Source organism: Myotis myotis, unplaced genomic scaffold (genome assembly GCF_014108235.1).
Source record: "Myotis myotis isolate mMyoMyo1 unplaced genomic scaffold, mMyoMyo1.p scaffold_m19_p_28, whole genome shotgun sequence".
NCBI classification, from domain to species: Eukaryota; Metazoa; Chordata; class Mammalia; order Chiroptera; family Vespertilionidae; genus Myotis; species Myotis myotis.
The window spans coordinates 2,371,760-2,398,986 of record NW_023416333.1 but is presented as its reverse complement, the minus strand read 5'-3'; the positions used below and the strand labels follow the sequence as shown (position 1 = coordinate 2,398,986).

Genomic DNA, 27,227 nt, shown 5'->3' with positions numbered 1-27,227 from the left:
AAACAACAACTCATGAATAGCCTGTCAGCCAAGCTTTTGCCCAAAAGAGAGTTTCCCATCCTGTGCACGCACCACTCAGAAAAACATTAACAGCCATTCCCTTCACCTGGTACTGTTCTAGGACCTATAGATGATGATGGTGAGGAACTAAACAAAAAGTTATTGCTACCTTTGAGCTAGCAATTTTTTCTTTTTCTCTTTTTTCCCTTTCTCCCTCCCTCTCTGGCTTCCTAGCTCTGGCTGCTAGCAATTTTTTGAAAGATAGACTTCATGCATATAGTTTTACTCTTCAGCAAGTATAATCAGAGGACATATATGCTTATGCTAGTTGAAAAGGATATACTAGTATAGTAAAAGGAACAAGGTATCCTGATAATTTCTTGTTCAGGATGCATATTATTATTTGGAGGAAGGAGGGATTCATTTCATTTTACACACAAAATAGAGTATGGATACTTTTTAAAAAATGCTCATGTCTTCTACCCAGATGATAAATTCCTTGATATAGTTTACAGATGATTGTGTATTTCCCAGAACATAGCAAGAAAGAAATGAATTATATGTAGAATTGAAAGATGAATGAATGAGCTATTGGACTAATCAAGATTATTTTTGTCACTGAAAGAATGGAGCTGCTAGAAAGAAAGTCTAATGATCAGTATTCTTTTTTGTCCCTCTTTTTTATTTTTTTAATAGTTATTTTTTTCACTTTTTAATTCTTTTAAATAAGGATCAGTATTCTAAGAAGCTTAAAAAAAATCCTGAAAAGAGGCTCCTGTCAGAATATAAAAGGGAGCAGATCAGAGAAGGAATAGGATCTGGAGAATAAACCCAATTAATGGAAGAAAATAATTTCATTAAAATGGAGGCCAGAAGGTGAAATCCTTTGGATGTCTTAGAGACACACACTTCCATTTGTCCACAGGTCTCTGATCTTTTAAGAGTTTGCTACCATTTCAAAGATCCCGGTTCCTCTGATGTGATGAATTGAAACAAGTTATATCACTCCTCACTCTCCTGGGAATGGGGTCCTTGTCCCCTCTTCTATACTCAGGATTCTTTCTCTTGATCCAGTAAAGATACCCAGCTTAAAAAAACAGTGAGTCCTGCTTATAAGGGGGGAAAGTAGAAATTTGCCATGAAGTGGCTGTCTCGTAATTGAATTCCCAACTCTGGCTCTTCGAGTAATTCATTACAACATGTTCATTTGAGTGTTTGCACTGTGCCAGGGATACCGTGTAGACACGGGATACCCTGGAGAACAACATATGCAAAGCAATGGCCTCTTAAGAGACTGCATCCAGGTGCTCTTCAGCAAAGAATCAGAAGTGGCTTCTTCAACTCAGACCTCATCCTCTTTACTTCTTGTCCTGCAAGTCTGCACATCCTATCATGGCAGTCAGCGTCTTTCTCACTGAAATTGTCAGTCAGGGTCCCGGAATGGACTTCCCTGCGCCCTGAGGACCAGGTGCGGAACTCACCTTTCAGAGGTTGGCATTGCAGGTAAATAAATGTTCATGGTATAGACAATTTCAGATTGACCTCTTTAAGAAGGGCATACCAACTTACATCGTCTACTGCTTTACCCCTCATTTTCTTTATTATTTTAAATACATGTATTTTTTAATTTCAGAGAGAAAGGGAGAGTGAAAGAGAGAGAGAAACATCAATGAGAGAGAACTGATTGGCTGCCTCCTGAGCGCCTCCCACTTGAGATGGAGCCAGCAACCCAGGCATATGCCTTGACTGGAATCAAGCCCGGGATCCTTCAGTCCACAGGCTGACATTCTGTCCACTGAGTCAAACCAGCCAGGGCTTCTTTCCTCTCCTCTCCTCTCCTCCCCTCTCCCCTCCCCTCCCCTCCCCTCCCCTCCTCTCCCTCTCCCTCCCCCTCCCCCTCCCCCTCCCCCTCCCCCTCCCCCTCCCCCTCCCCTCTCCTCTCTTCTCCTTTTCTTTTCTATCCTTTTCTTTTCAATATATTGTTATTGATTTCAGAGAGGGAGAGAGAGAAACAGCAGTCATGAGAGAGAACCATTGATCGGCTGCCTTCTGCACGCCCCCTACTGGGGATTGAGCCTACAACCGGGCATGTGCCCTTGACCGGAATCAAACCTAGGACCCTTCAGTCCGCAGGCCAATGCTCTATCCACTGAGCAAAACTGGCTAGGGCTCATAAAAATTATAGCTGTTATTTAGTGTGCTGCTTGTCAGACATTAACTGTATATTTAGTTATTTAGTTCTCAAATGCTCTATTTCCATCTTCATGTATTATAGGGAAACATTTGTACAGCGGGTCCTTGAATAATGTTTTATTCAGGGTCCTTTTGTTATAACGTTGAGATGCCATAGGAACTTAACTCTTGTTTATTTATATGAACCTGTGGTAAATAAAATCGGTTTCAGTAGATATTGTTTGGCTTAAAGTCACAACCTATCGATGACGTTAAGTGAGGACTTATTGTCTACATGTCATCCTCATTCTTTTCTCCTTAGTACCTGTAGCCAGATACTGCATACAGTTGTATGTGGCCAAAACTGAGAGTACTGAGATCAGGGAATAGGGTCTTACTGGGGTCACTGCTTTGCAGTGGTTCTCAACCTTCCTAATTCCGTGACCCTTTAATACAGTTCCTCATGTTGTGGTGACCCCCAACCATAAAATTATTATTGTTGCTACTTCATAAGTGTAATTTTGCTACTATTATGAATCGTAATGTAAATATCTGATATGCAGGATGTATTTAGGCGACCCCTGTGAAAGGGTTGTTTGACACCCAAAGGGGTCGTGACCCACAGGCTGAGAACCGCTGCTGCCTTTTATGGCTCAGTGATGGAAAACTAGAGTTGGGGGTGGTTGTATTAGTAGGCTAAGGCTGTCATAACAAAGTACTACAGACTGGATGACTTAAAAGAAATTTATCCCTCACAGCTCTGAAGGCTGGAAGTTCAAGATCAAAGGTGTCATCAAGGTTGGTTTCTTCTGCGGCCTCTCTCCTTGGCTTGCAGATGGCCATTTTCTTCCTGTGTCTTCACATGATTAATGTATGTCTGTGTCCTAATCCCTTATGAGGACACCAGATTGGATCAGATCCCATCCTAACGACCTCATTTTAACTTAGTGGCCTCTTTAAAGGCCCTGTCTCCTAACACAGTCACATTCTAAGGTACTAGAAGTTATGACTTGAACATAATGGATTTTGGGGAACACAATTCAGCCCATATTTGTTTGTGGTATTTATCAATAAATGCCATTCAAGTTTGGAAATTTATATCGGGCTAACTACTGGAGCTCACACGTCATCAGTAAACAGTGCCGTCTTTTCCAGGTTTGACTACAGGGGGATATGGTCAATATCGGGGGACACCCATGTGTGTCTGTGGTTGAGAGGCTGAAGCTATGGAGGCCCAGGACCTCTGTGCTGCTGGGACAGACCCGATGAACGTTACTTTCCCATCAGTCTTTCAAGTAAGTCTAAGTTCTTCATATACACACACACACACACACACATATATATATATACACATATATATATATATATATATAAATTTTATTTCAATATATTTATATATCTACATATATAGTACTATATACTAGTATGTATAGTTTTACTTCCTGAATGATGGGGGTGATAGAGCTTCTTTTGTTCTAATAAGGTGACTCCTTGGTAGGGGCTGGTTACAAAAAAGACCAAGCTATCATTAGAAGCTTGGAACTTTTTTTTTTTAAATATATTTTTATTGATTTCAGAGAGGAAGGGAGAGGGAGAAAGAGAGAGAAACATCAATGATGAGAGAGAATCACTGATTGGCTGCCTCCTGCACGCCCCACACTGGGGACCGAGCCTGAAATCCGGGCATGTGCCCTTGACCGGAATCGAACTGTGACCTGGTTCGTAGTTCAACACTCAACCACTGAGCCCCGCCAGGCAGAAGCTTGAAACTTTCAATCTCATCTGCTATACTCTGGGGGAGGAAAAGGGCCTAGAGAATTAGTTCATAATCAGTTATTCATGAACAGACTCTTACTGTATGAACTCTTCTTATCTGCCTTTCAAATGCTTCAAATGCAGCATTTAAATATATGTATATATGTAATCATTTGAATCTTACCAATATATATGAGATACATATAATAATAATAATCATTGGAATCTTATCTTTAAAATGTATCCATAAATCAAATAGGTAATTTTTAAAAAAGTAAAGGCAACATATATGCATATACTTAATATTTATACATTGTGTATATATTAGCAAACGGACGTTCCCTACTGTATTGCAGGTTCCCTCAGGGTTGATAATATGCGAGGAGGACTCCCAGCAAACTTGCTGTCCTCAAGGTTACATTTATCATAGAAAGGAAAGAGATTGAAATCAAAGGATAAAGGTGAAAGCACACCCCCAGTGTGATTTAAGGTGGGGGCTATGGATCACATGTTATCACATGGAAATTGGAAGAGCTGGAGACTAAGGCACAGTGGTGTCCTACCAGGATCACATGATTGAGTCCCAGTAAAGACTAGACATCAGTTTCAGGTGGGCTTCCCCGGTTGGCAGAACTCCCCACCTACTGCCGCACGCTTGTGCCGACCGAGAGGGGAACAAGGCCCATGACGCCCTTGGGGAGGACAGCTGGACGCTGCCCTTTATGCCTCTTCTCTGGGCTGATGCTAATCTCTAGCTTTGAACTAGTAAAGAACCCCAACTATTTTGGATAATTTCTAGTTCATTGATTATCCCTTTCAATACCTCTAATGTGCTTTTTAAAAAAATATATCTTTTTATTGATTTCAGAAAAGAAGGGAGAGGGGGAGAAGGAGATAGAAACATCAATGATGAGAGAGAATCATTGATCGACTGCCTCCTGCATGCTCCACACTGGGGATTGAGCCCGCAACCTAGGCATGTGCCCTGACTGGGCACCGACTGTGACCTCCCGGTTTATAGGTTGACACTCAACCACTGAGCCACACCAGCCAGGCTAATGTGCTTTTAACATGCATGTGTATGCGCCTGATTGTCTTTTTAGTTTCCTTTTCTTTAGACATATTAAAATATTTTATTCCCTACAACATTTTAAACCCACTTATTAAACATGTCATATTTGAATAATTGTTGTCTCTGCCACCATTCTGATCCACCAAGCCTGGGAAGGCCCTATTAATTGTAATACTGTGTTTTATTAATCTTTTTATCACCCACGTATGTATCCTGTTTGGGCAACTGGTACACGTATACATATATATTTTTCTTGGTTAGCTAGATTTAATGGCTGTGCATTATAGAAATATCTAATTTGTTGAAGACTAAATTATAATAGCAGAATATTCTAATAGTACTTTCCTTCTACTACAAATTTTTTTTTTTTTTTTTTTACTTTTTAAACTGTTTATACTGATGCAGCCTGTATGGTGAAAATAAGCAGAATGACTTCCTTTACATTCCTTCTGTATGTCAATAAAAGCGAAACACTTCCAATTAAACAGGACCGTGTTAATACGGGAATTGAAGATGTGGCTTTGGACTTCACCTGGCAGGAATGGCAGCTTCTGGACCTGATTAGGACCCGCACAGGGACGTGATGTTGAGAACTACAGCCACCTGGTGTCAATGGGTGAGGACGGCTCCCCTGTGTCACTCAGAGGGTCCCCGGGCAGTGGCCTTTCCTCCCAGCTGCTTCAGAGTCTCTGTAGTGCTCTCAAGTGATAGATTCTCAGACCCCTCTCTGGCTCCAGGCAAGAGTATATCATGTTCCCTCTCCTGAGAGAAAAGCCCTCCACTTTGCAGATGTGAAACTGTAGAATCCTTCAAATGTAGCATTTTCCCATCTTGACATCCTAGCCCAGTGATGGCGAACCTATGACACGCCTGTCAGAGGTGACACGCGAACTCATTTTTTTGGTTGATTTTTCTTTGTTAAATGGCATTTAAATATATAAAATAAATATCAAAAATATACATCTTTGTTTTACTATGGTTGCAAAGATCAAAAAATTTCTATATGTGACGCGGCACCAGAGTTAAGTTAGGGTTTTTCAAAATGCTGACACGCCGAGCTCAAAAGGTTCGCCATCACTGTCCTAGCCCAATGTCATGTGTTGGTCTTCTGTCATTTCCTATGAACAGGGTGTCAAGCCAGCAAACCAAACACATTCTTCAAGCTGGAATGAGGGAAAGAACCCTGGACAATAGAAGACAAAACCCACAGTGGAACCTGTCCAGGTGAGAACCAGCAAGACAGGCGGCCAGGGAAGGCATATGCTAGCTAGGCAGTCAGAGAAGGTGCCACAATGTGAGAGTGAGGAAAGCTAAACAGCAGCTCCTCATATCCTTCTGGCCGCCGGAGACCTTTCTCTTTGGAGTTTAGAGGGAAATACACCCTTTTCTTCTCCTGAGATCTGGTCCCATCTGGTCCCTGTTTATTTTATGTACATCTTGCATTTTTATTGTTTTGCGAGTACTTTTTTTTCTGTCAACTCATCTCTTTTGTTCATTGCCACCGTGCCCCTTCCTATTTCTCCCACCTCCGTTGCTATGAAAGTCCACCTTCCAGGCCTCGTTCCAGAGATCTTTGAGTTGAACATAATCTTTAACTAGAGCATTTGGGAAATAGTGATTTCCCTTCCTAACATTCAACCCCATGTGGGATGCTATGCCCACATGGTAACCTGATTTCTGTGTTTATATGTTTCTTAGCATCTTGCTATAGACTAAATGTTTGTGTCCCCTGAATGTTATATGTTAAAATCCTAACCTAGAGGTGATGGTTTTAGGAGATGGGGCCTTTGAGAGGTGATTAGGTTATGAAGGCTCTCACCAGACACTGAATCTGCTGGTGCCTTGATCTTGGACTTCTCAGCCTCCAGAAATGTGGAAAATAAATTTCTGTTGTTTTGTGTTATGGCAGCCTGAACGAACTAAGACACTTGTCTTTGCCCCTCTCTGAAATTGTCCAAAGGTTCTGTTTTCCATTTCTTGCTCTGTTCTCATAATTCTTACATCTTTCCTCCATTCTAATACGTTAAGCTGCTATTCTCTATAAAAACTCCTAAATTCACATCTCCCTTAATGTTTTCTGATTTGCACACTTGTCCCATATATTTTACTGTCTCCACAGACACTCGTGGCTGAATTCAGACTTTTTGTTCAAGGAATGAAAATCATCTTCCCTACAAGATGATTTCTTCCACCTTCTTTTTCTTTTAAGTTTATGATCTTCTAACAATTTAGAAAGATGAATATTTAATAAAGTAGTTTAAGAATGAGCAGTTGTGCCTGGCCGGTATGGCTCAGTGGTTGAGTGTTGACCTAGGAATCAGGAGGTCGCTGTTCGATTTCTGGTCAGGACACATGCCCGGGTTGCAGGCTCTATCCCCAGAAGGGGGCATGCAGGAGGCAGCTAATCAATAGTTCTCTCTCATCGTTGATGTTTCTATCTCTCTCTTTCGCTCTCCCTTCCTCTCTAAAATCAATAAAAGTATTTTTTTTAAAAAAAGAACAGTTATGAAGTAGGGAGTTAAAGAGATGGTGAGGTTGAAAGCTCCAAGAGAGTCTGATTCACCAGAAGTAGAACAAGAATGTCTTTCAAGAAAGATTTAGCTCTGAAACGTAAACATTATCTGCAGTTGTCATTTCATGAAGTAAGATATGAACTGAGGGACAGGTATATGATGATAGTGTTTTCTTCCTATACAGAGTGTGTGTGTTGAGAAACTCAATGTCTGTCTGAATATAAAAGGACTGGGATTCTCAGGATTAGTGAAAGTGTGATTTCCTTGCTTCAAATGGAGGAAAGTATGGGAAATAAAGGAGGTAAAATCCGCTGGGATATCTTGTAGAAGAACCTTATTTGTATTTTATTTGTTCACAGGATTATCATTTTTAAGAGTTGCCATCATTTCAAAGATCCCATCTTCCCTGTGATGTGCTACATTGGACATGTGATTTTCCTATCTTTTTTTCATTCCTTCTTACTCTTCTGAGTGGGGCTCTTGCTCTCTTTCCTCTACCCCGGTGGTTCTCAACCTCGGCTGCACGTTAGAATCACCTGGGAATCTTTCAAATCCTGATTTCTGGGCCTCATCCTCCGGAAATTCTGTTTCTTTGTTACTAATGTTGTGGTTTCACCCCATAACGGAGAAACAGACTTTCCAGAGGATGAGGCCCAGAAATCAGGATTTTAAAAAGATTCCCAGGTGATTCTAATGTGCAGCCAAGGTTGAGAACCGCTGCTCTACCCAGTCATTCCCTTGATCCAATAAAGATGCCCTGCTGAAACACCTTGAGTCCTGTTTAGAGAACAAGAAATAAGAAATTTCAAGACATAGGAAAATTCAGTCGCTGTCTGTATTTACATCACAAGCCCAGGATTATTGGGTAAATTCACTCAAATATTTTAAATCACCTGAATTTAGCCATCTCAATACTTATTTTATTCTGGGATGCAATCATTAGATAATTGAGAACAGGTGAATTTCACGACTGATTTGTGTTTTACAAGAATCACCTTGTAAAGGTGACGTAGGATAGGCCAAGGGCATAAGCAAGGACAGTTCTAGCATCTCACTTCAGAAACTGAACCAGCATAGCACTATTGATGGAGGAGTCAGAAGATGCAACTGACTTCCTGCTTTGACCTGTGGCTCCATTACCTTGTCAGGAACATGTTGCGAATTATAAGGGCCTATGGGGTTGAACATAATGTGAGCAAGTAGATGAACCTGATGTCGGTGCCACAGCCCAGCCCGCCTTCTCAGGATCTCGGGTGCCTCCTGGTGAGGGAGAGTATTCTAGCTCAGAGCTGCAGCCACTAGAAATGGGAGCTGAAGCAGGGCTAGAAATGGGTAGCAGGCCTGCAAATGGCTGGCCAGGACCTCTTGCTGAGGTGATACAGGTGCATACGACTGTGGGAGGTTCAGTTCTTTGAGGTCGTTTTATTTTTTGCATGTTCCTAGAAGTTCCATTTGCAATATCCAAAAAACAACCACCTGGAAGCAACCTAAAAGTCCCACTGATGAACGATTAAACACAGTTTGGACTCCCCGTACAGTGGAATATTGAGCAACCAGAGGAACAGACTTATGGATACTTCAAAACAATTATGTTGCACTAACCGGTTGGCTCAGTGGATGGAGCGTGGGCCTCTGGACTGAAGGGTCCCGGGTTTGATTCCAGTCAGAGGCATGTACCTGGGTTGCCGGCACATCCCCAGTGAGGGGTGTGCAGGAGGCAGCTGATCGATGCTTCTCTCTCATCGGTGTTTCTAACTCTCCCTCTCCCTTCCTCTCTATAAAAATTCAATTAAAAAAATTATGTGTGAAAGAAGGCAGATAAAAAGCGTTCATACAGTTAGAGTCTGTTCATAAAATACAGACTAATCTGTGGTGACAAGGCAGTTGGGTGCCTGCTTAGGATGTATGGAGCATGCTCTGTGCTCGGGCGGCTAGAATGAGCTGGAAAGAGCCTCCACGTCCTTGCTTTCTGCTCACGTGGAGATCGCCGTCCCCCCACCGCCTCACTTTCCACACCCGCTTCCTTCTCCACAGGCACCGCCACCTGCCGGGTGCGCGCTGAGCCCCGAGGCCCTTCGCTCTGTACGGACACCGCACTCCCCCAAGATGGCCGCGCCCGCGGCGCTCCCGCCTCGCGGCGCCAACCCCACGCGGTTTTAGCGCCCCGCCTGCTTTTTCGTCAAACGAGCTTACGTTTTTATGCGGCCTCTAAATCTCTTCGCAATTAGGCTAGCGTCTGAGGTGTCCGAAGTTATTTTCCTTTCCCACCGAGCTGAGGCGTAACGGCCGCTCGGAATGTACGCGGGGCCCTTTTGGTCCTGATGGGCTCCGGCCTTTGAAAAATAGGCTTCGTTCAGTGTCCCCTCCAACAAATGCATTTACCCGCACGTCACGGGCCTTCTGTGACCTCAGGCCTCCGAAAACCTCTCCACATTCCTATCAGGGCTGCCGGGCCGGCCGCTGAGCAAAAGCCTTCTGTACGTCAGGTGTGCAAAGATGGCGGCCCCCAGGGTGCCGAGGCGGCGGCGGCGCGTGTACATTACGTCATAAGGGAACGCCGGGAACCCGTATTCCGTTCTCCATAGAAACGCAGCAGAAACCCCTCGCGCCTTCGCGGGGCATTCAGGAGCGGAGGCCAGAAGGGAGCAGTTTAGGGAAGTGAGTGAGGCCTCCAGAGGTCGCTGCGGGCCCCGGAGGGAGCCGATCGGGTCCGCGCGTGGTTGTGTCCGTCGGTGCTAGGTGTGTGGCAGCCCCTGTGAGTCGGTGAAGGTAGCGCCGCGCGGGGAGCACGGACGGATCTCCTGGGTGTCTGTGAACGGGGTGTCTTTGGGGTCAGTCGTGGGGGTGGAGGTGGGGGGGTCGTCGCTGGTGGTCAGATCAACGACCGAGAGGTCGGGGCTCAGGGTCTTCGCGGGCCGCTGCCTGCCGGTGACTGACAGCTCGCGGGCTGGAGTTTGTCAATGACACGGCCTCGCGTCCGGGTCAGGCTCTGTGGTAACTCGGAGGCAGTGATGGGGGAATCGTTAAGGGGGGTCAGTGTACGCGGGCATCTGGTCTGGTTTGGGTACTAACCCCGTGGCGGGGGTGGGGTGGGGGTAGGAGGGGGAGCTCTGTCTTCTGTGCTGAGATGTGTGCCGGCCAAAGGCTTGCAGGCTCAGGCTCCTGGACCAAGTCTCTCCACCACATCATCCCATTCCTTTCAACCCACAGAAGTAAAAGTTTTGGGGGTAGGTGAACCAGTCAGCATATTTAAAATTAATAAGATTTTCATTTAAGAGTCTGTTTTCATCCTCCTCCTGCAAGTTTACTGTAAATTTTCTTTCAGGTTCTGTGTATGAATATACAACGGCTATTTTCTCCGTACTTAACCTTTTTTAACTTTTAAAAATTTGTATTTATAGCTTCTATTCCTTCTCTCTCCTTTTTCCCTGTGTTCATTGTTCCTCAATGAAGTGTGTTTATAAACAGGGTATATAAAGACTTTTTTAAAGTTTTTATGATTTTTAAAAATGTATTTTTAGATACATTTTTATTGATTTCAGAGAGGAAGGGAGAGGGGGAGAGAGAGATAGAAAGAGCAATGATGAGAGGGAATTACTCATTGGCCGCCTCCTGCACCCCCCACATGGGATCAAGCCCCCAACCCCAGGCAGGTGCTCTGACCAGGAATGGAACCGTGACCTCCCGATTCATAGGTTGACTCTCAACCACTGAACCACGCCAGCCAGGCTATAGTTTAAAGGAAAGATTTACAGTTCCTCACTGTCCCTACGACCTCATTTCTATAATTGTTCTGAAAATTACCTTCCACTGAGGCACAGTGCTGTGCTGTTCTCCTTTGCCATTTTCTCTCTCACATTCAAACTACTTATATCTTCAGGGTCTTATGTTTCATTACCTCAGGCGTGATCTCTAGGGAACTAACTAAAGAGCCAAAATACTGGGGACCATGTGTTAAGTGTGTCTAGCAAGGGGAATGTAACCCTGAACGTAATCTTGCTCTTCCTCCCATAGGTTTTGACAAGAAATAAGAAAAGAATGAAGAAAGAGGAGGTTCCAGGACCTAGAAGTTGTCCTTTCTGGGAACACTTTCAACTGGAGAGTGAGATTTTTAACTAGAAATTTAGGACATACCAAGAGAAGACAAAGACGAGTATACCAGCTGCTGGCCATTTCCCCAAACAGAAGGAATGACCCAGGCCCAGGTGACGTTTGTTTTTTTCTCTCCTTTGTTCCCTAATGGATTTGTAGTGGCCTGTAAAAATCAGTTCAGTATCCAGAGTGAAATAAACTTTGGATCTAACTCCAACATCAGGGCAAATTAGGATCAAGAATAAAGTATTCATGCCCTAGCCTGTTTGGCTCAGTGCAGAGAGCGTCCACCTGCGGATCAAAGGGTTCCAGGCTGGATTCCGGTTAAGGGCACATACTTTGGTTGTAGGCTCCTCCCCAGGAGGCAACCAATCGATGTGTTTCTCTTACATCTATGTTTCTCTTTCCTTCTCTCCTCCACTCTCTCTAAAAATCAACGAAAAAATATCCTAAGGTGAGGATTAACAAAACAATAAAAAAAGAATATAGTATTCATATGATTCTGAGTAAATGACTAATGTTAGCATGTAACATATAATTGAAGGATCCTCTGGGCTACATTAGCTGTTAGCTTGTGTCTAATGTCTATGGCAGCCGACACAAGAGAATCATGCTACATTATATGATATGTATCATGTACTGTGAGGAGACAGCAGACGGTTCCTCGGAATGTCAATATTTCTTAGCACTGAGGTCTCAGGAAAAATGTTACACTAGTATTCTTCCTAGAGGTGATGGGTGGACAGTGTTTTGAACTTCTAATAAAGGCAGAGGCAGATTTCACACTGCTGTTTATTCCAGGGTTCCTCACAGACCCATTAGGGAAGAGACCAAGCAAACTCAGTGAACACAGTTTTGTCAGGGACCAAGGAAAGTCAGTCAGAGGACTCAGCCTGTGTCTGGTTTTATCCAGTAATAAAACCTAAGTGGCCTAGGAAAATGGGAGGATTGCATGACTTTCTTTTTTTAAAAATTTTTTTTATTGATTTATTGAGAGAGAGAGAGAGAGAGAGAGAGAGAGAGAGAGAGAAAGAGAAGAAACATTAATTTGCTATTCCGCTCATTCACACATTCATTGGTTGTGCCTTGACTGGGATTGAACCTGAAACATTAATGTATCGGACAGTGCTCCAACCAGCTGAGCTACCCAGCCAGGACGCATGGCTTTCACATGTTCTCCCGTCAACAGGTAGCTGAACTGTTAAAGTTCAGATTTGGCCTTAGATAGTTGCAAGAAATTTTGTCTGATAAGAGCTTGAGTTATTGGGTTCCAGAGTGTGTGCTTTATAACTTCAACGTCATGTTGGAAAATATAGAATCCGTCCCCATTTTCAAATCCAATTCTGACCTCTTTCTTTGCTTTTCTATAATTATGCAAATTACTCACAGATACCTGTTTTTAAAAATATGATTTTATTGATTCGAGGGAGAGAGAGATAGAGAAACAGAAACACTGGCTAGGGTTCACATACATTTTAAAGAAAAAAATATTCAATGATGAGTGTCCGTGGGCAAAAAGTAAATTTCCTCTTTATAGCGCCTTTCTTCATTGTCCCCTCATATTGTTTAACAAATGTTTGCCAGTGTGTTTTGCTGTCACTAAACTTATGTGTGCATCTACATATATGTGCCTATTTACCGATGTATGTGAATTTGTGTACATATCTGAGTATATTAACTCATCTATTGTGACATTTATGTATCAATGATACATTTATGTATCAATGGACTCATACTTCAAAGAACATGACCTGTTGGCCTATGATAGTGTAATTTAAGCATCTAAAGGAATAATGACAGCAATTGATTGGTGGATATTATCTATATATATAATTCCATTTGTCCACAGTCATACTAAAAAAAAAATGAATTGCACTATGTAAAGCATTTAGATGCGTGCCTACTACATAGTATGTGATATGTGGGATCATCCACACCTTAAATCTTTGCCAGTACTTAATAGGACATTATAAAATTTCATAATTTTCAGAATCTGAATGGCCCAATATTCTTTACCCGTATTTTTCATTTTCCTCAGCACAGGTGAGGTTGAAATCCTTGTGTATTTTGTGGTCACTTGGATTTTTTTCTCTTGTGAAATGCCTGTCCTTATCATTTTTACATTTTAAAAAAACTATATTTTCTTACTGATTAATAAGTATGATTTATATCCAGTATATGTTGATCATTTTGTTTATTAAAAATATTTTCCTAGCTTGTTAGTTTTCTTTTAGCTTTGTCCATGATATCTGTGTAATGCAGGTGCTTTAAATTTTCCTCTCACAAAACTTTTTTCTTTTCTTTCTTTTTCTTGGTTTTGTTATTCCTCACCTAAGGATATTTGTTCCATTGATTTTCAGAGAGTGGAAGGGAAGGAGGGAGGGGGTGAGAGAGAAACATCAATGTGAAAGAGACACATCGATTGGTTACCTCCCACATGCGCCTGACTGGGCTGGGGATGGAACCTGCAACCCAAGCACGTGCCCTTGACAAGAAATCAAACCCTCGACCCTTCAGTGCTCGGGCCAGTGCTCTGACCACTGAACACACCAGCCAGGGCTTGTTATTGATTTTCTGTGATTTTTTTTTTTGGGGGGGGGGGCTTTGATGTGAACATACTTCATACTCTCCTCTCTCTATTCCTTTCATAGATTACCTTATTTTATGGTTAGCACTTTAAAACAGGAAAAAAGTATTTGAACCTAAGTTTTCATTTTTCCAAATGAATCTGCATCTCACATGAAATAACTCAAAATGTGGTCAGATCAGCGGTGTTAAGAATTTGCAAGTCTGCTCTCTTTTCTATGTAGTAATGTCTGCAATAACATGGAAAAGAGTATCCCATAGTTTTTCCCTCTCTGGCTGCTCAGTTGACAAGCAGGTCTCAATTTATTTTCTGGTGACATTTGAGCTTAGGCTGCAAGACCACAGGATCAGGACATTGAAGATATTCCACACTTCTGGGCTGATTTTTTTAAAATATATTTTATTGATTTTTTACAGAGAGGAAGGGAGAGGGAGAGTTAGAAACATCGATGCGAGAGAAACATCGATCAGCTGCCTCCTGCACACCCCCACCTGGGGATGTGCCCGCAACCAAGGTACATGCCCTTGACCAGAATCGAACCTGGGACCCTTCAGTCCGCAGGCAGACGCTCTATCCACTGAACCAAACCGGTTAGGGCTTTCTGGGGTGTTTTTATTCATAGCACTTCTGACACCAAATGTGTGGTCATTTTTCTCACATCTACCCATTCTACAACTCTCGGGACACCAGCTGGGTGTCTGACAATTCAACTCAGTTCTGACACTGACTACCTGGGGGCAGCGTCAGGTCCCACAGGTTAGGTGGTAAGTCCCACAAGACTGACCCCACTTTAGGTGCCAGTCGGAAGTCCCAGGTTGTCACCTCTACTTCTGATGACCAGCTCTAAATCTGGGGTCCCACAACCTCCTTCTCAGGATTGGTAATTTGCTGGAATGACACACAGAACCCGGGAAAGCACTTCACTAGTTTATTATAAGGGCCACAACTCAGGAATAGCCACCTGGGAGAGATGCGAAGGGTAAGGCCTGGGGGAAGGGTGCAGAGGGCCTCTCGGGAGCACCACCCGGCCAGCATCTCAGTGTGTTTACCACCCCGGAAGCTCTCCAGACCTGTAGTTTAGGGGGTTTTATGATGTCAGCATGGTTGATGAAATCACTGGCCATTAGTGATGGGACTCAACCTCCAGTCCCCCATCCTGAAGCCATCTAGGAACCCCCAGTCACTAGTCATCTCATTAGCATACAGAAGACACTCATCAGAGAGTCCAAGAGTTTTAGAAGTTGTGCCATGCCCTAGCCCAGTGGTCGGCAAACTACGGCTTGTGAGCCACATGCGGCTCTTTGGCCCCTTGAGTGTGGCTCTTCCACAAAATACCAACTTCTGCGCATGGGCCACGAAGTTTCAATCGCACTGTACGTGCGCGCCCGCACGTGGTATTTTGTGGAAGAGCCACACTCAAGGGGCCAAAGAGCCGTATGTGGCTCACAAGCCGTAGTTTGCCGACCACTGCCCTAGCCGGTTTGGTTCTGTGGATAGAGTGTCGGCCTGCAGACTGAAGGGTCCCGGGTTCAATTTCAGTCAAGGGCACATGCCTAGGTTGCAGGCTCGATCCCCAGTAGAGGGCATGCCAATCAATGATTCTCTTTCATCATTGATGTTTCTATCTCTCCCTCTCCCTTCCTCTCGGAAATCAATAAAAATCTATAAAAAAAAAAAAGAAAGAAAGAAAAAAAGAAAGAAAGAGAAACTGTGCCAGGAACCAGGGACAAAGACCAAATATGTTTCTCGCAACATTTTTTTCTGGCTTCTGTTGCCTTTATTTCAGTAAATGTTGTCTTTCTTTTGATAGTAATTTATCTTTTCTTCCTGGTTGTTTTTATAATCTGATTTTTTGCAGCTGGTATGCTGTCGTTTCAGCTGGAAGTGTCTACATGCAGATTTCGTGCCTGGCTTTGCTGGGTTACTGAGTCTGAGTTATAGGAAGTTTAATCAGTTCTGACATTTTCTCATTCTTGAGATCTTCGTATCACTTCTCTGTTTCTGTATAATCTCTTCCAAAAACTGCATACAGGCCTATGCTAGACCTTGCTCTATCCATATTTATTAAACTCTCCTTTATATTTTCCATCTATTTCTGGGGCTGCTTCATTTTGGGTTATTTTTAAAAATGCATATTCCACTTTACTCATTATCTCCCCAGTGTATCTAATATGTTAACCTTTTGTGAAATAAGAAATATATACATTGGGCCCTGGCCAGCTAGCTCAGTTGGTTAGAGCATTGTCCCGATATGCCAAGGTTGTGGGTTTGATCCCCTGTAAGGGAACATAAAAGAAGCAACCAATGAATGCATAAATAAGTGAAACAACAAATTGACCTCCCTTCTTCTTCTTTTTCTTCTTCTTCTTCTTCCTCTTCCTCTTCCTCTTCCTCCTCTTCCTCCTCTTCGTCCTCTTCTTCTTCCTCCTCCTCCTCCTCCTCCTTCTTTCTCTCTCTCTCTCTCTCATATTAATTTAAAAAAATTTTTTTAAACCACACTCACATTATAATTGGTGTCAGAAGTGTAGTTAATATGAACAGGACAACTTCCTTTATATTATTTATGGCCAGTAAAAGAAAAACACTCCCTAGTAAACAGGACCATGTTGTTACAGGAACCGCTGACACTGGAGGATGTGGCCGTGGACTTCACCTGGGAGGAGTGGCAGCTCCTGGGCCCTGATCAAAAGATCCTGTACAGGGATGTGATGTTGGAGACCTACAGCCACCTCTTGTCAGTGGGTGAGGACAGCTCCCGTGTGTTAGTCAGAGGGCACCCGGTCAGTGGTCTTTCCTTTCCCAGCTGCGTATACTTGGGAGTCACTGCAGTGCTCTGAATGGCAGGTTCTCAGTGCCTCCTCTGGCTCCGGATAAAGACATATAATATACTATGAGCTCCACCAACACAACTGATACCAACTGTGTGGGGGTTTTCTACACCAGCAGTAAATTCTCCAGGTACCAACTGCGTGTCCTGCAGCTCAATTCAATTCTGTTTTGACACTAGAATGGCTCCTAGAACTCAGGAAGGCACTTATTACCATTATCAGTTTATTATAAAGTTAAAAAAAAAAAAAACCACTTAGAAACAGCCAAGTGGAAGAGGTATTTAATATATTTATTGATTTTTTTACAGAGAGGAAGGGAGAGGGATAGAGAGTTAGAAACATCGATGAGAGAGAAACATCGATTGAGCTGCCTCCTGCACACCCCCTACTGGGGATGAGCCCACAACCAAGGTACATGCCCTTGACCGGAATCGAACCTGGGACCCTTCAGTCCACCGGCTGACACTCTATCCACTGAACCAAACTGGTTTGGAAGAGATATTTAGGGCAAAGTGTGGAGAAAGGGGTGTGGACCTTCCATGCCCTCTCTAGGCACACCACCCTCCCAGAATCTCAAAGTGGTCATCAAGCTGGTAGCTCTCCCATCCAGGTATTTAGGGATTTTTAGGGAAAGTCCATCATGTAAGCATGCTTGCGTAAATTCTTGGCCATCGGTGATTCATTCTATCTCCAACCCTCTCCCTCTCCACAATGAGGAGAAGGGTTGGAGTTGAAGGTTCCAGCCCTCTAGTCGTGTCTTTGTCTTCCCGGATCAGTCCCACCCTGAAGCTATCTACAGCCTCCAGCCACCAGTCATCTCCTTAGCACACAGAAGGCACTCATTACTCTGAAGAGCCCAGGGGTGTTAGCAGTTCCAGTGTCAGGGACTAGAACGTACACTATCCGAAAAGATGCTCCTATTATGCTGTTCACAGGAAATTACAAGGGCTTTAGGAGCTCTGTGCCAGAACCTGCACAGAGACCAGACATAAGTCACCGTGTCACATGCGCTCTCTCCTGAGAGCAAAGTCTCTGACATGTGCGAACTGTCTCGTCCCTTAAACATAACATTCTTCCAACCCAGGGGTGGGCAAACTTTTTGACTCGAGGGCCACAATGGGTTCTTTTTTTTTTTTTTTTTAATATATTTTATTGATTTTTTACAGAGAGGAAGGGAGAGAGATAGAGAGTCAGAAACATCGATGAGAGAGAAACATCGATCAGCCGCCTCCTGTACATCCCCCACTGGGGATGTGTCCGAAACCCAGGTACATGCCCTTGACCGGAATCGAACCTGGGACCTTTCAGTCTGCAGGTCGATGCTCTATCCATTGAGCCAAACCGGTTTCGGCCACAATGGGTTCTTAAACTGGACCGGAGGGCCGGAACAAAAGCATGGATGGAGTGTTTGTGTGAACTAATATAAATTCAAAGTAAACATCATTACATAAAAGGGTACGGTCTTTTTTTTTTTTTTAGTTTTATTCATTTCAAACTGGCCGGATCCGGCCCGCAGGCCGTAGTTTGCCCACGGCTGTCCCAACCCAAGTTTTCTGTCGTTTCCTATGAACAGGGTATCAAGTCAGCAAACCAGATGCTCTCTCCAAGTTGGAACTAGGGGAAGAAACGTGGACAATAGACAATGAACTCCACAGACTAGTCTGTCCAGGTGAGTGGGTGTGAACAAACAAGGCAGGTGTGGGGGAGGAGAATCATTTTCCTTTTTCCCTTCTAAGTTCTTCTGGAGGAGCTAATAATCTAATTGACATGAAACAGATTAAAAGGAGGAAATAACCAAATTTATTTTGTATGTACGTACAGGGGCTCTATAAGAATATGGGGCCCAAGGACAAATCAGGCCACTGAGGTAGGAATAATGAGGAGAGCAGGGTTGTGATGTGGGCTTCAAAGGAGAGGAAGTCAATCCACATGGAGATGGCAAAGCCAATATTTGGTAAATAAATGTTTGCTGGGCATCTTTAACAATGGGACCCAGAGAGGAGTTGGATTAAAGGGCCTCGCCAAAAATAGATCCAGAGACAAATGGCAGGGGAGGTGCGGGCAGGGCAGTTAGAGAGCAACCAACGGACGTGTATGCATGCATATTAGCATAACCAATGGACATAGACACTGGGGCGGTGGGGGCTTGCTGGGGTGAGAATGACTGGGTCGGGGGGTTGTCAATGGGCGGGGGGAGACATATCTAAAACTTTAGACAATTTAAAAAAAAGGGGAGGGGGGCCTTGCTAGGTTCCTCCCTGTCTATCACACCTAGTTCATATTAAACTGTAGTTATCTGTGATGGTATCGCCCTTCTTGGAGCAAGCCCTCTATCTAAATTCTTACAGGCAGTGAAGGCCAATGTCAAAGCTTTTTCTTGTGTCTTTCTTTTCTTGAAAATAGCCAGCTTAAAATAAGCAATATTTAGATGGCAAAATCTGCTTCCCCTCATGGGTTACTGCAGAAGTCATATTCTAGTCAGAGAAGTCTGGGCAGGGGGAGGGGTGTTTGAGGATACAGAAACAGTGCCCTATATCCCTCTCCATAGCAGAACTTTTCTTTAGGTCTTTAAAGGGACATAAACTGCCCTAACTGGTTTGGCTCAGTGGATAGAGCTTCGGCCTGCCGACTGAAGGGTCCCAGGTTCGATTCCTTGGTTGCGGGTACATCCCCAGTAGAGGGTGTGCAGGAGGCAGCTGATCGATGTTGTTTCTCTCTCATCAGTGTTTCTAACTCTTTATCCCTCTCCCTTCCCCTCTGTAAAAAAATCAATCAAATATATTTTAATAAATAAAGGGTCATAAACCTTTTCCCCTCTTTTCTCTGAGAGCTGATCCTCGCTTATTTTGCCGAACATCTTGATTTTTGTTTGCTAGATTTCTCCTTCCTTGAACTCTATGAGCTACCCCTTCTCTGTACCTTGTCACAGTGTCTCTCTCTGTTCCACCTCCCTGGCTATGAAATTCCCACTTCATTTCTCCCTGGTTCTTTTGTGTATGTGTGTGTGTGTTTTCTACCTCCATTTTTATATTTCCTATCTCTTTGCTGAAGTTTTCAGTAAGTCCCTCTACTCTTCCTGTAAGTTTATTGAGCATCCTCATAACCAGTGTTTTGAACTCTGCAGCTGGTAGATTGCCTGTCTCCGTTTTGTTCCTTTTTCTAGAAGTTTGTTGTTCTTTCATTTAGGACCTGTTTCTTGGTCTCCTCATTTTGGCAGCCTCCCTATGTTTGTTTCTGTGTATTCGGTAGAACTGCTGCACTTCCTGTCTTGGCAGAGTGGCCTTATGTAGTAGGTGCCCTGTAGGACCCAGTGGTGCAGCCTCCCCAGTCATGTGAGCTGGTCACTTCAAGTTTGTCCCGTAGATGAGCTGTGTGAATTCTCCCGTTGTAGTTGAGCCTTGATTGTTGTTGGCACATCAAGGGGAGAGATTTACTCCCAGGCCAATTGCCTACAAGGACTGGCTGCTATCACCATGGAGAACTCACATCAGCAGTGCTCAGGTACCCGCCAAGTTCACCCTATATACCAGGTATGTCTACATTTTTAATTAGGAAGATGATGCTGTGAATTAGTTATGAAGGCATGAAACACATGAGGAAACATGCTAGGGCATGGGGTTGACTATCAAAAGAGTGGCCTCAAGTCAGGCAGATGACAGCCACTGTTAGAAGCTCTCTGCAGGGAAAAGAGTGGAGTGGAAACCTGGATAAATGGAGCATTCATGTTGATGTACACTGTTATTGCTAGGATGGCCCTAGCCGGTTTGGCTCAGTGGATAAAGCGTCAGCCTGCAAACTGAAAGGTCCTAGGTTCGATTCCGGTCAAGGACACATGCCCGGGTTGTGGGCTCGGTCCCCAGTGGTTGGGGGCTTGCGGGAGGCAGCCAGGATGACTGACTGGATTTCATATGAGTTGAAGTAGCATGGTGGAGAGTTGGTTGGTTTTGTATTTTTGTAACTCTACATTGTCTTTCCTTTTACCTGATTTTAGTAGTATAGCAATAATAAGGAACAAGCAGACGTTCTAAGAAATATTGAAGATAAAACTAACACAACCTAGATCTTCAAGGAGGAAGTTAGTCCTTTAGTACAACCTAACTGTTGCCAACGAGACATAAATATAGAATTACTGAAGTAGATGCTGGTGGCAAGTGAGGGAACAAATATATCAGGGACACTAAAATGGGAAAATGTTGGGTATGACTTTTGTACTGAATGCCGAATGTGATTGCAAAAAGGTGACAGTTGCCATATTCCATGTAGCACTTGAGCTTCTGAAGATGACTGTGAGGTACACTGGCCAGCTGCAAAATTTCCTATCAATCATTGTTGTCCTATTTTGTTATCAGTAGAACATATGATAATATGACACAGCTCAGCTAAAAGGCTGGAGTGGTGATTATATGAGTTCCACGCAATGTTTCTTGGTGGTGTTACTTGCTTGGTGGTCTAGAGAAGGGCAAATTTAGGAACAGGATTATGATGTGAGAGTCTGTCTCAATTCACTTTAATCCAAATTCTGAAGACCTTATAGTCTTACTTGCTAGGTAATATGTTTATTCTTTACACCCCCGTATGTATTTTCTCTGACTCCATAGTCAGAATTCAGTGCCTCTAAGGGGACTTTAAAGAATCCCAAAATCCTAAATATTGAAATATCTAAAACCCTAGTTTGTACATTTATCATCTTTCATACTACATGTCCTCCCAACATATGAGCCAGTTCTCTCGTCTTGAATATCAGTATATGTTGATTATCTCCACATTTTTTAAAAAATATATTTTTATTGATTTCAGAGAGAGAGGGAGAGAAACATTAATGATGAGAGAGAACCATTGATCGGCTGCCTCCTGCACGTCCCCCACTGGGGATCAAGCCCACAACTCAGGCATGTGGTCTTGACCAGAATTGAACCCAGGACCCTTCAATCCGCAGGCCAGTGCTCTAGCCACTGAACCAAACCAGCTAGGGCAACTTTGCCATTTCTTTATGCAAATATATCCTGATTTCCTCCACTTTCCACCATCTCCATTGCTCCTTTAGTCCATGTTTAATAATCTCCAACTCCTTACTTTTTTTTTTCTTTTCAATTTTCCCTAGATTTTAACTAGATTTAAGATAAGTAAAAGTAAGGCCTATTGTGTATATATATTCCAAACCACCAGCACAATACCTGGTACAGGGAGCCATTCAATAAGTAATTTTGGTCTGAACAAATGCAACCCTCATCATCTGGATTAGTTTTCCACCTCTGGGATCTGGGTCTTTCTAAGTTCTGTGGAAAGGTATTCCTCCAAACCTTGTCCTTTGCTGCATAAAAATGACTTGCTTGGATTTTACTTTCTCTACATGTTTTGAAAGGTCCAAAAGCAGCTAAATCTACATTAATTGCCAACTACCTTAGTGGTAACCTTAGTGGTATACCGCTTTTTCCTGTTGGTTGGTTTATATTATGGTGTTTGTACCAATGTGTAAGAAATAAGGGACACTTACACATGGTGTATTTTTTCATAGTGTCACCACAGGATTGTCACTAAAGTGCCATTAAAAAAATAATTAATTAATTAATTAAAAGTTTAATTCCAAACACGATTATAAAAAAAAGATTCATTGTTTTCTTTCCTAGACACTGGAAAAGTTGATAATTATCTCCAGGATCACTGGGAAAATCAAAGAATGTTGGAAGGTATGGAACAAATGCACAAACAAGATACATTTGGAAATATTGTTCCTCAAAGCAAAAGGCATTTTCCTTTCAGGCAAAATCATGGTGTGTTTGACTTCTACATGAAAACTCTGAAATCAAATTTAAGTTTAGTCAAACAGAGTAAAAGCTATGAAACTAAGAACTCTGCTAAGTTGAATGGAGATGGAAAATCATTTCAGCATGGCAAACATGATTTTCATCTTGCAGTTAAATTCCCTGTCAGTGCAAAACCCATTAGCAATAAGTCCCAGCTCATTAAGCATCAGGGAACTCAGGAGGTAGAGAAAGCCCACGTGTGCAGTGAATGTGGAAAAAGCTTTGCTAAGAAGTCTCAGCTCACTGATCACGAGAGAATTCACACAGGAGAGAAACCTTACAGTTGTAGTTTGTGTGCAGAAGTCTTCTCCAGAAAGTCCAGGCTCAATGATCATCAGAAAATTCATGAAAAAGAGAAATCCTTTATATGCAGTGACTGTGGCAAAGTCTTCACCATGAAGAGCCGTCTGATTGAACACCAGCGAACTCACACTGGAGAGAAACCCTATGTGTGCAATGAATGTGGAAAAGGCTTCCCAGGAAAGCGTAATCTCATTGTACATCAACAAAATCATACTGGAGAGAAATGCTATGTCTGTGGTGAATGTGGGAAAGGCTTCACTGGGAAAAGCAGGCTCATCATACATCAGCGAACGCATACTGGAGAGAAACCCTACACCTGCAGTGACTGTGGGAAAGCTTTCACCACGAAGCACTATGTCCTCATACACCAACGAAATCATACAGGAGAGAAACCATACGTATGCAATGAGTGTGGGAAAGGATTCACCATGAAGAACCGTCTGATTGAACACCAGCGAACTCACACTGGAGAGAAACCCTATGTGTGCAGTGACTGTGGAAAAGGCTTTACCAGGAAGAGTAACCTCATTGTGCATCAGAGAAATCATACGGTAGAGAAATCCTATGTATGTGACGAATGTGGAAAAGGCTTCACGGTGAAGAGCATGCTTATCATACATCAGCGAACGCATACTGGAGAGAAACCCTACACCTGCAGTGACTGTGGGAAAGCTTTCACCACAAAGCACTATGTCCTCATACACCAACGAAATCATACAGGAGAGAAACCATACGTATGCAATGAGTGTGGGAAAGGATTCACCATGAAGAACCGTCTGATTGAACACCAGCGAACTCACACTGGAGAGAAACCCTATGTGTGCAGTGACTGTGGAAAAGGCTTTACCAGGAAGAGTAACCTCATTGTGCATCAGAGAAATCATACGGTAGAGAAATCCTATGTATGTGACGAATGTGGAAAAGGCTTCACGGTGAAGAGCATGCTTATCATACATCAGCGAACGCATACTGGAGAGAAACCCTACACCTGCAGTGAGTGTGGGAAAGGCTTCCCCTTGAAGAGTCGGCTGGTTGTACATCAGCGAACACATACTGGAGAGAAACCATACAGATGCAGTGAATGTGGGAAAGGATTCATCGTGAATAGTGGGCTGATGTTACACCAGCGAACTCATACTGGAGAGAAACCCTATATATGCAATAAATGTGGAAAAGGTTTTGCCTTTAAGAGCAACCTTACAGTACATCAGCGGACTCATACCGGGGAGAAACCCTTTTCGTGCAGTGAATGTGGAAAAGGCTTCACCATGAAACGCTATCTCCTCGTACATCAGCAAATTCATACAGAAGAGAAATCCTATATGTGTGGTGAATGTGGAAAAGGCTTTGCCATGGAAACTGAGCTCATTTTACATCAGCAAATCCATACTGGAGAGAAACCTTATGCGTGCAATGCATGCGGGAAAGGCTTTGCTGTGAAAAGTCGTCTAATCGTCCATCAACGAACTCACACCGGAGAGAAACCTTTTGTGTGCAGTGAATGTGGGAAGGGCTTCTCTTCAAAGAGGAATCTCCTTGTACATCATAGAACTCATAATGGGAACAAACCCTAACAATGCAATGAATATGGTCACACCTTCAGGGAAAATAATATGCCTTGTACAATGTCAGAGACTTCACACAAGATAGACTTCTTTTATATGTACTGATCTCATGACCCACCAGGTAAGTGACACAGTAGACAAAGTGTATGTATGCAGTTAGTCTGAGAAAGCCTTCAACATGAATTCAGCACTCATGGTATATGAAAGAACTTATAAAATAAAAGACTCTATGGATTCAATGATTGGGGTTACCTTTCATTTGTCAAGCCTTATTAATACACAAAATGTGTAGTCAAGGTACATAATCCTTTGCAGAGTCTGAATTCATTACTTACAAGTGAACTCATGCAAGGGACAAAGTCAAACCATGAGAGTTCAGTGCAGTGTGCTCCTAGCATACTTGAATATAGTCAGTGTACTTTAGTAGCCTTTTGCTAGATTTTCACTCATGGGAAATTATGGAATTTGCATAGGAGTGAAATTTAATGAATGCAAAGAATGTGCTAGTGCCTTAGGTGACAAATTACCTTACGCTGTATGTCAAAATTAATACATAAGAAAAATGCAAAAGTCTTGAGGAAACATTTCTCACATGAATAACCTTTCCCACACTCACTGCAGGTAGTGATATGTCTGACAAGATGCTAATATAAATCACATGCATAGAAACACTAGGAAAGCCTGCTGTGGGAATAAAGACTATCTCATTAGTGATCACAATAGATCATCAGTGAGCTCGTACACAGTGGTAACATGATGGTCATGGGAAAGCCTTTGTTTAGAAATAAACCTCAATAAGTTGCCTGATATTCATGCTGGAGAATAATTTTAGATGGCAAAGAATATGGCAGAATTAATCATTTCTCATGAGTTCATACAGCAATAAAACTGCTGGAAACACAATGTAGAGTGACTTCAGCAAAATATCAGAGAATTCATGAAGAAAGGTTGGAAAAATGATATCTACTTGAGTTTTCTAAGCCAAGTCTAAACTTATTATGTAACTGATGTCCATTCTGGGACAGGATACTTTGAACCATATACTTAATGGTTCCATAAATTTAAAGGTGGCAATTCTCAACACTGATTAAATGTTAATGTTATATACAAGCAGGAGTGTTCTGTGTCCACTTCGTATCATTATATGGTTAGCTCTTGCATTTCCTGGGCTCTAAATTCATCTCTTTCAATGTACTATGTACTTCAGAAGTAAAAGAAATATACTCATAAATATAATTCCACATCATTGGATGTATTTATCCAAGTTTATAAGTTTTGAAAACATCTTAAATATTTATCTTTCTGAAATTTGTTTTGGAATGATTTTAGACTCACAGGGAATTACAAATCATACAAAGTTCCTGGGGACCTTTACTCGGCCTCTTCAGTAATAGAACGTGATACATCATCAAAACCAGTAAAATGACATCAAAACCAATAAAATGCTGTTAAGTAGACTATAGACTTTATTTGGATTTCACTAGTTTTGTTATGCTTCCATTTGTGTGAGGTTTTTTGTTTTGTTTTGTTTTGTTTTTTGGTGTTGAGGTCTAAAAAATTTTATCACACGTATAGATATCTGTAAATCCCGCCACAATCAGGATGCAGAATTGTACCAACACAAAGATACATCCACCTGCTACCCCTTTATACACACGCTGTCCCCCAACCCTGACCTATGGCCACCACTGATCAGTACTCCATAGCTCTAATTTTATCATTTCTTAAAATGGAATGTATGTAACCTTTGAGCTGGGCTGTTTTCCCCCCACTCAGTAAATTGCTCTTAAGATCCATCCACTTTGTTGGGTGTATAAACAGTTTTCCTTTTTTGTTACTGAGTAGTATTTTTCAGTATGGGTGTACCATTTGTTAATCTGTTCACTGTTGATGGATGTTTGGGTTGTTTCCAGCATTTCATTGCTATGAATAAAGATGTTATCAACATTTATGTACCCAATTTTGTTTTTCTGGGATAAGCACTGAGGAGTCTTATGCTAAGATAGTGTTTAACTTTATAAGAAATGCCAAACTTTTCCATAGTGGCTGTACTAATTTACTACATCCTCACCAGCAATGTGTGAATGCTTCAGTTGTTCCATGTCCTTCCTAGCACTGGCATTGTCATATTTGATTCTTACCATCCCATCAGCTATGTGGTAGTATTTAATTAAATGATGTCCTACATACACTGAGAACCAAATCAGGTAAAGTTATCATTTTGGCTTTCAACCATCAAACATAATTTTAAAAACTCAGAGCGAGAACATGATAATCCTATATAATAAAAGCATAATATGCAAATTGACTGAATGGTGTAACAGCGGGACGACCATCCGGACAATCATCCGGGACCATGCTATGACACCCACTGGCGCCAGGCCAGCCAAGGCGGGTGCAATGTGATTGGTCAGGGCCTGGCCATCGCCCCATGATCGCCCCAAAGAGGGAGGCCCAGGCCGAGGGAAGCTGGTGCCAGCAGCCGGGGGAAAGAAGGCCTACTCTTGCACAAATTTCATGCATTGGGCCTCTAGTA

The 27,227-nt window shown here is 42.7% G+C and overlaps 1 protein-coding gene across 1 annotated transcript; it reads left to right on the top strand.

Moving 5' to 3' along the window:
• On the top strand, positions 1-26,171 carry LOC118649182 (zinc finger protein 432-like). The gene is made up of 9 exons (XM_036296008.1): positions 1-1,503; positions 3,328-3,467; positions 4,284-4,388; positions 5,488-5,615; positions 6,128-6,223; positions 11,527-11,717; positions 16,807-16,933; positions 18,593-18,688; positions 22,647-26,171. Exons 6-9 carry the CDS (start codon positions 11,703-11,705, stop codon positions 24,698-24,700), a joined length of 2,292 nt encoding a protein of 763 aa, XP_036151901.1. The 5' UTR covers positions 1-1,503; positions 3,328-3,467; positions 4,284-4,388; positions 5,488-5,615; positions 6,128-6,223; positions 11,527-11,702; the 3' UTR covers positions 24,701-26,171.
• Positions 26,172-27,227: the final 1,056 nt, after the last annotated feature.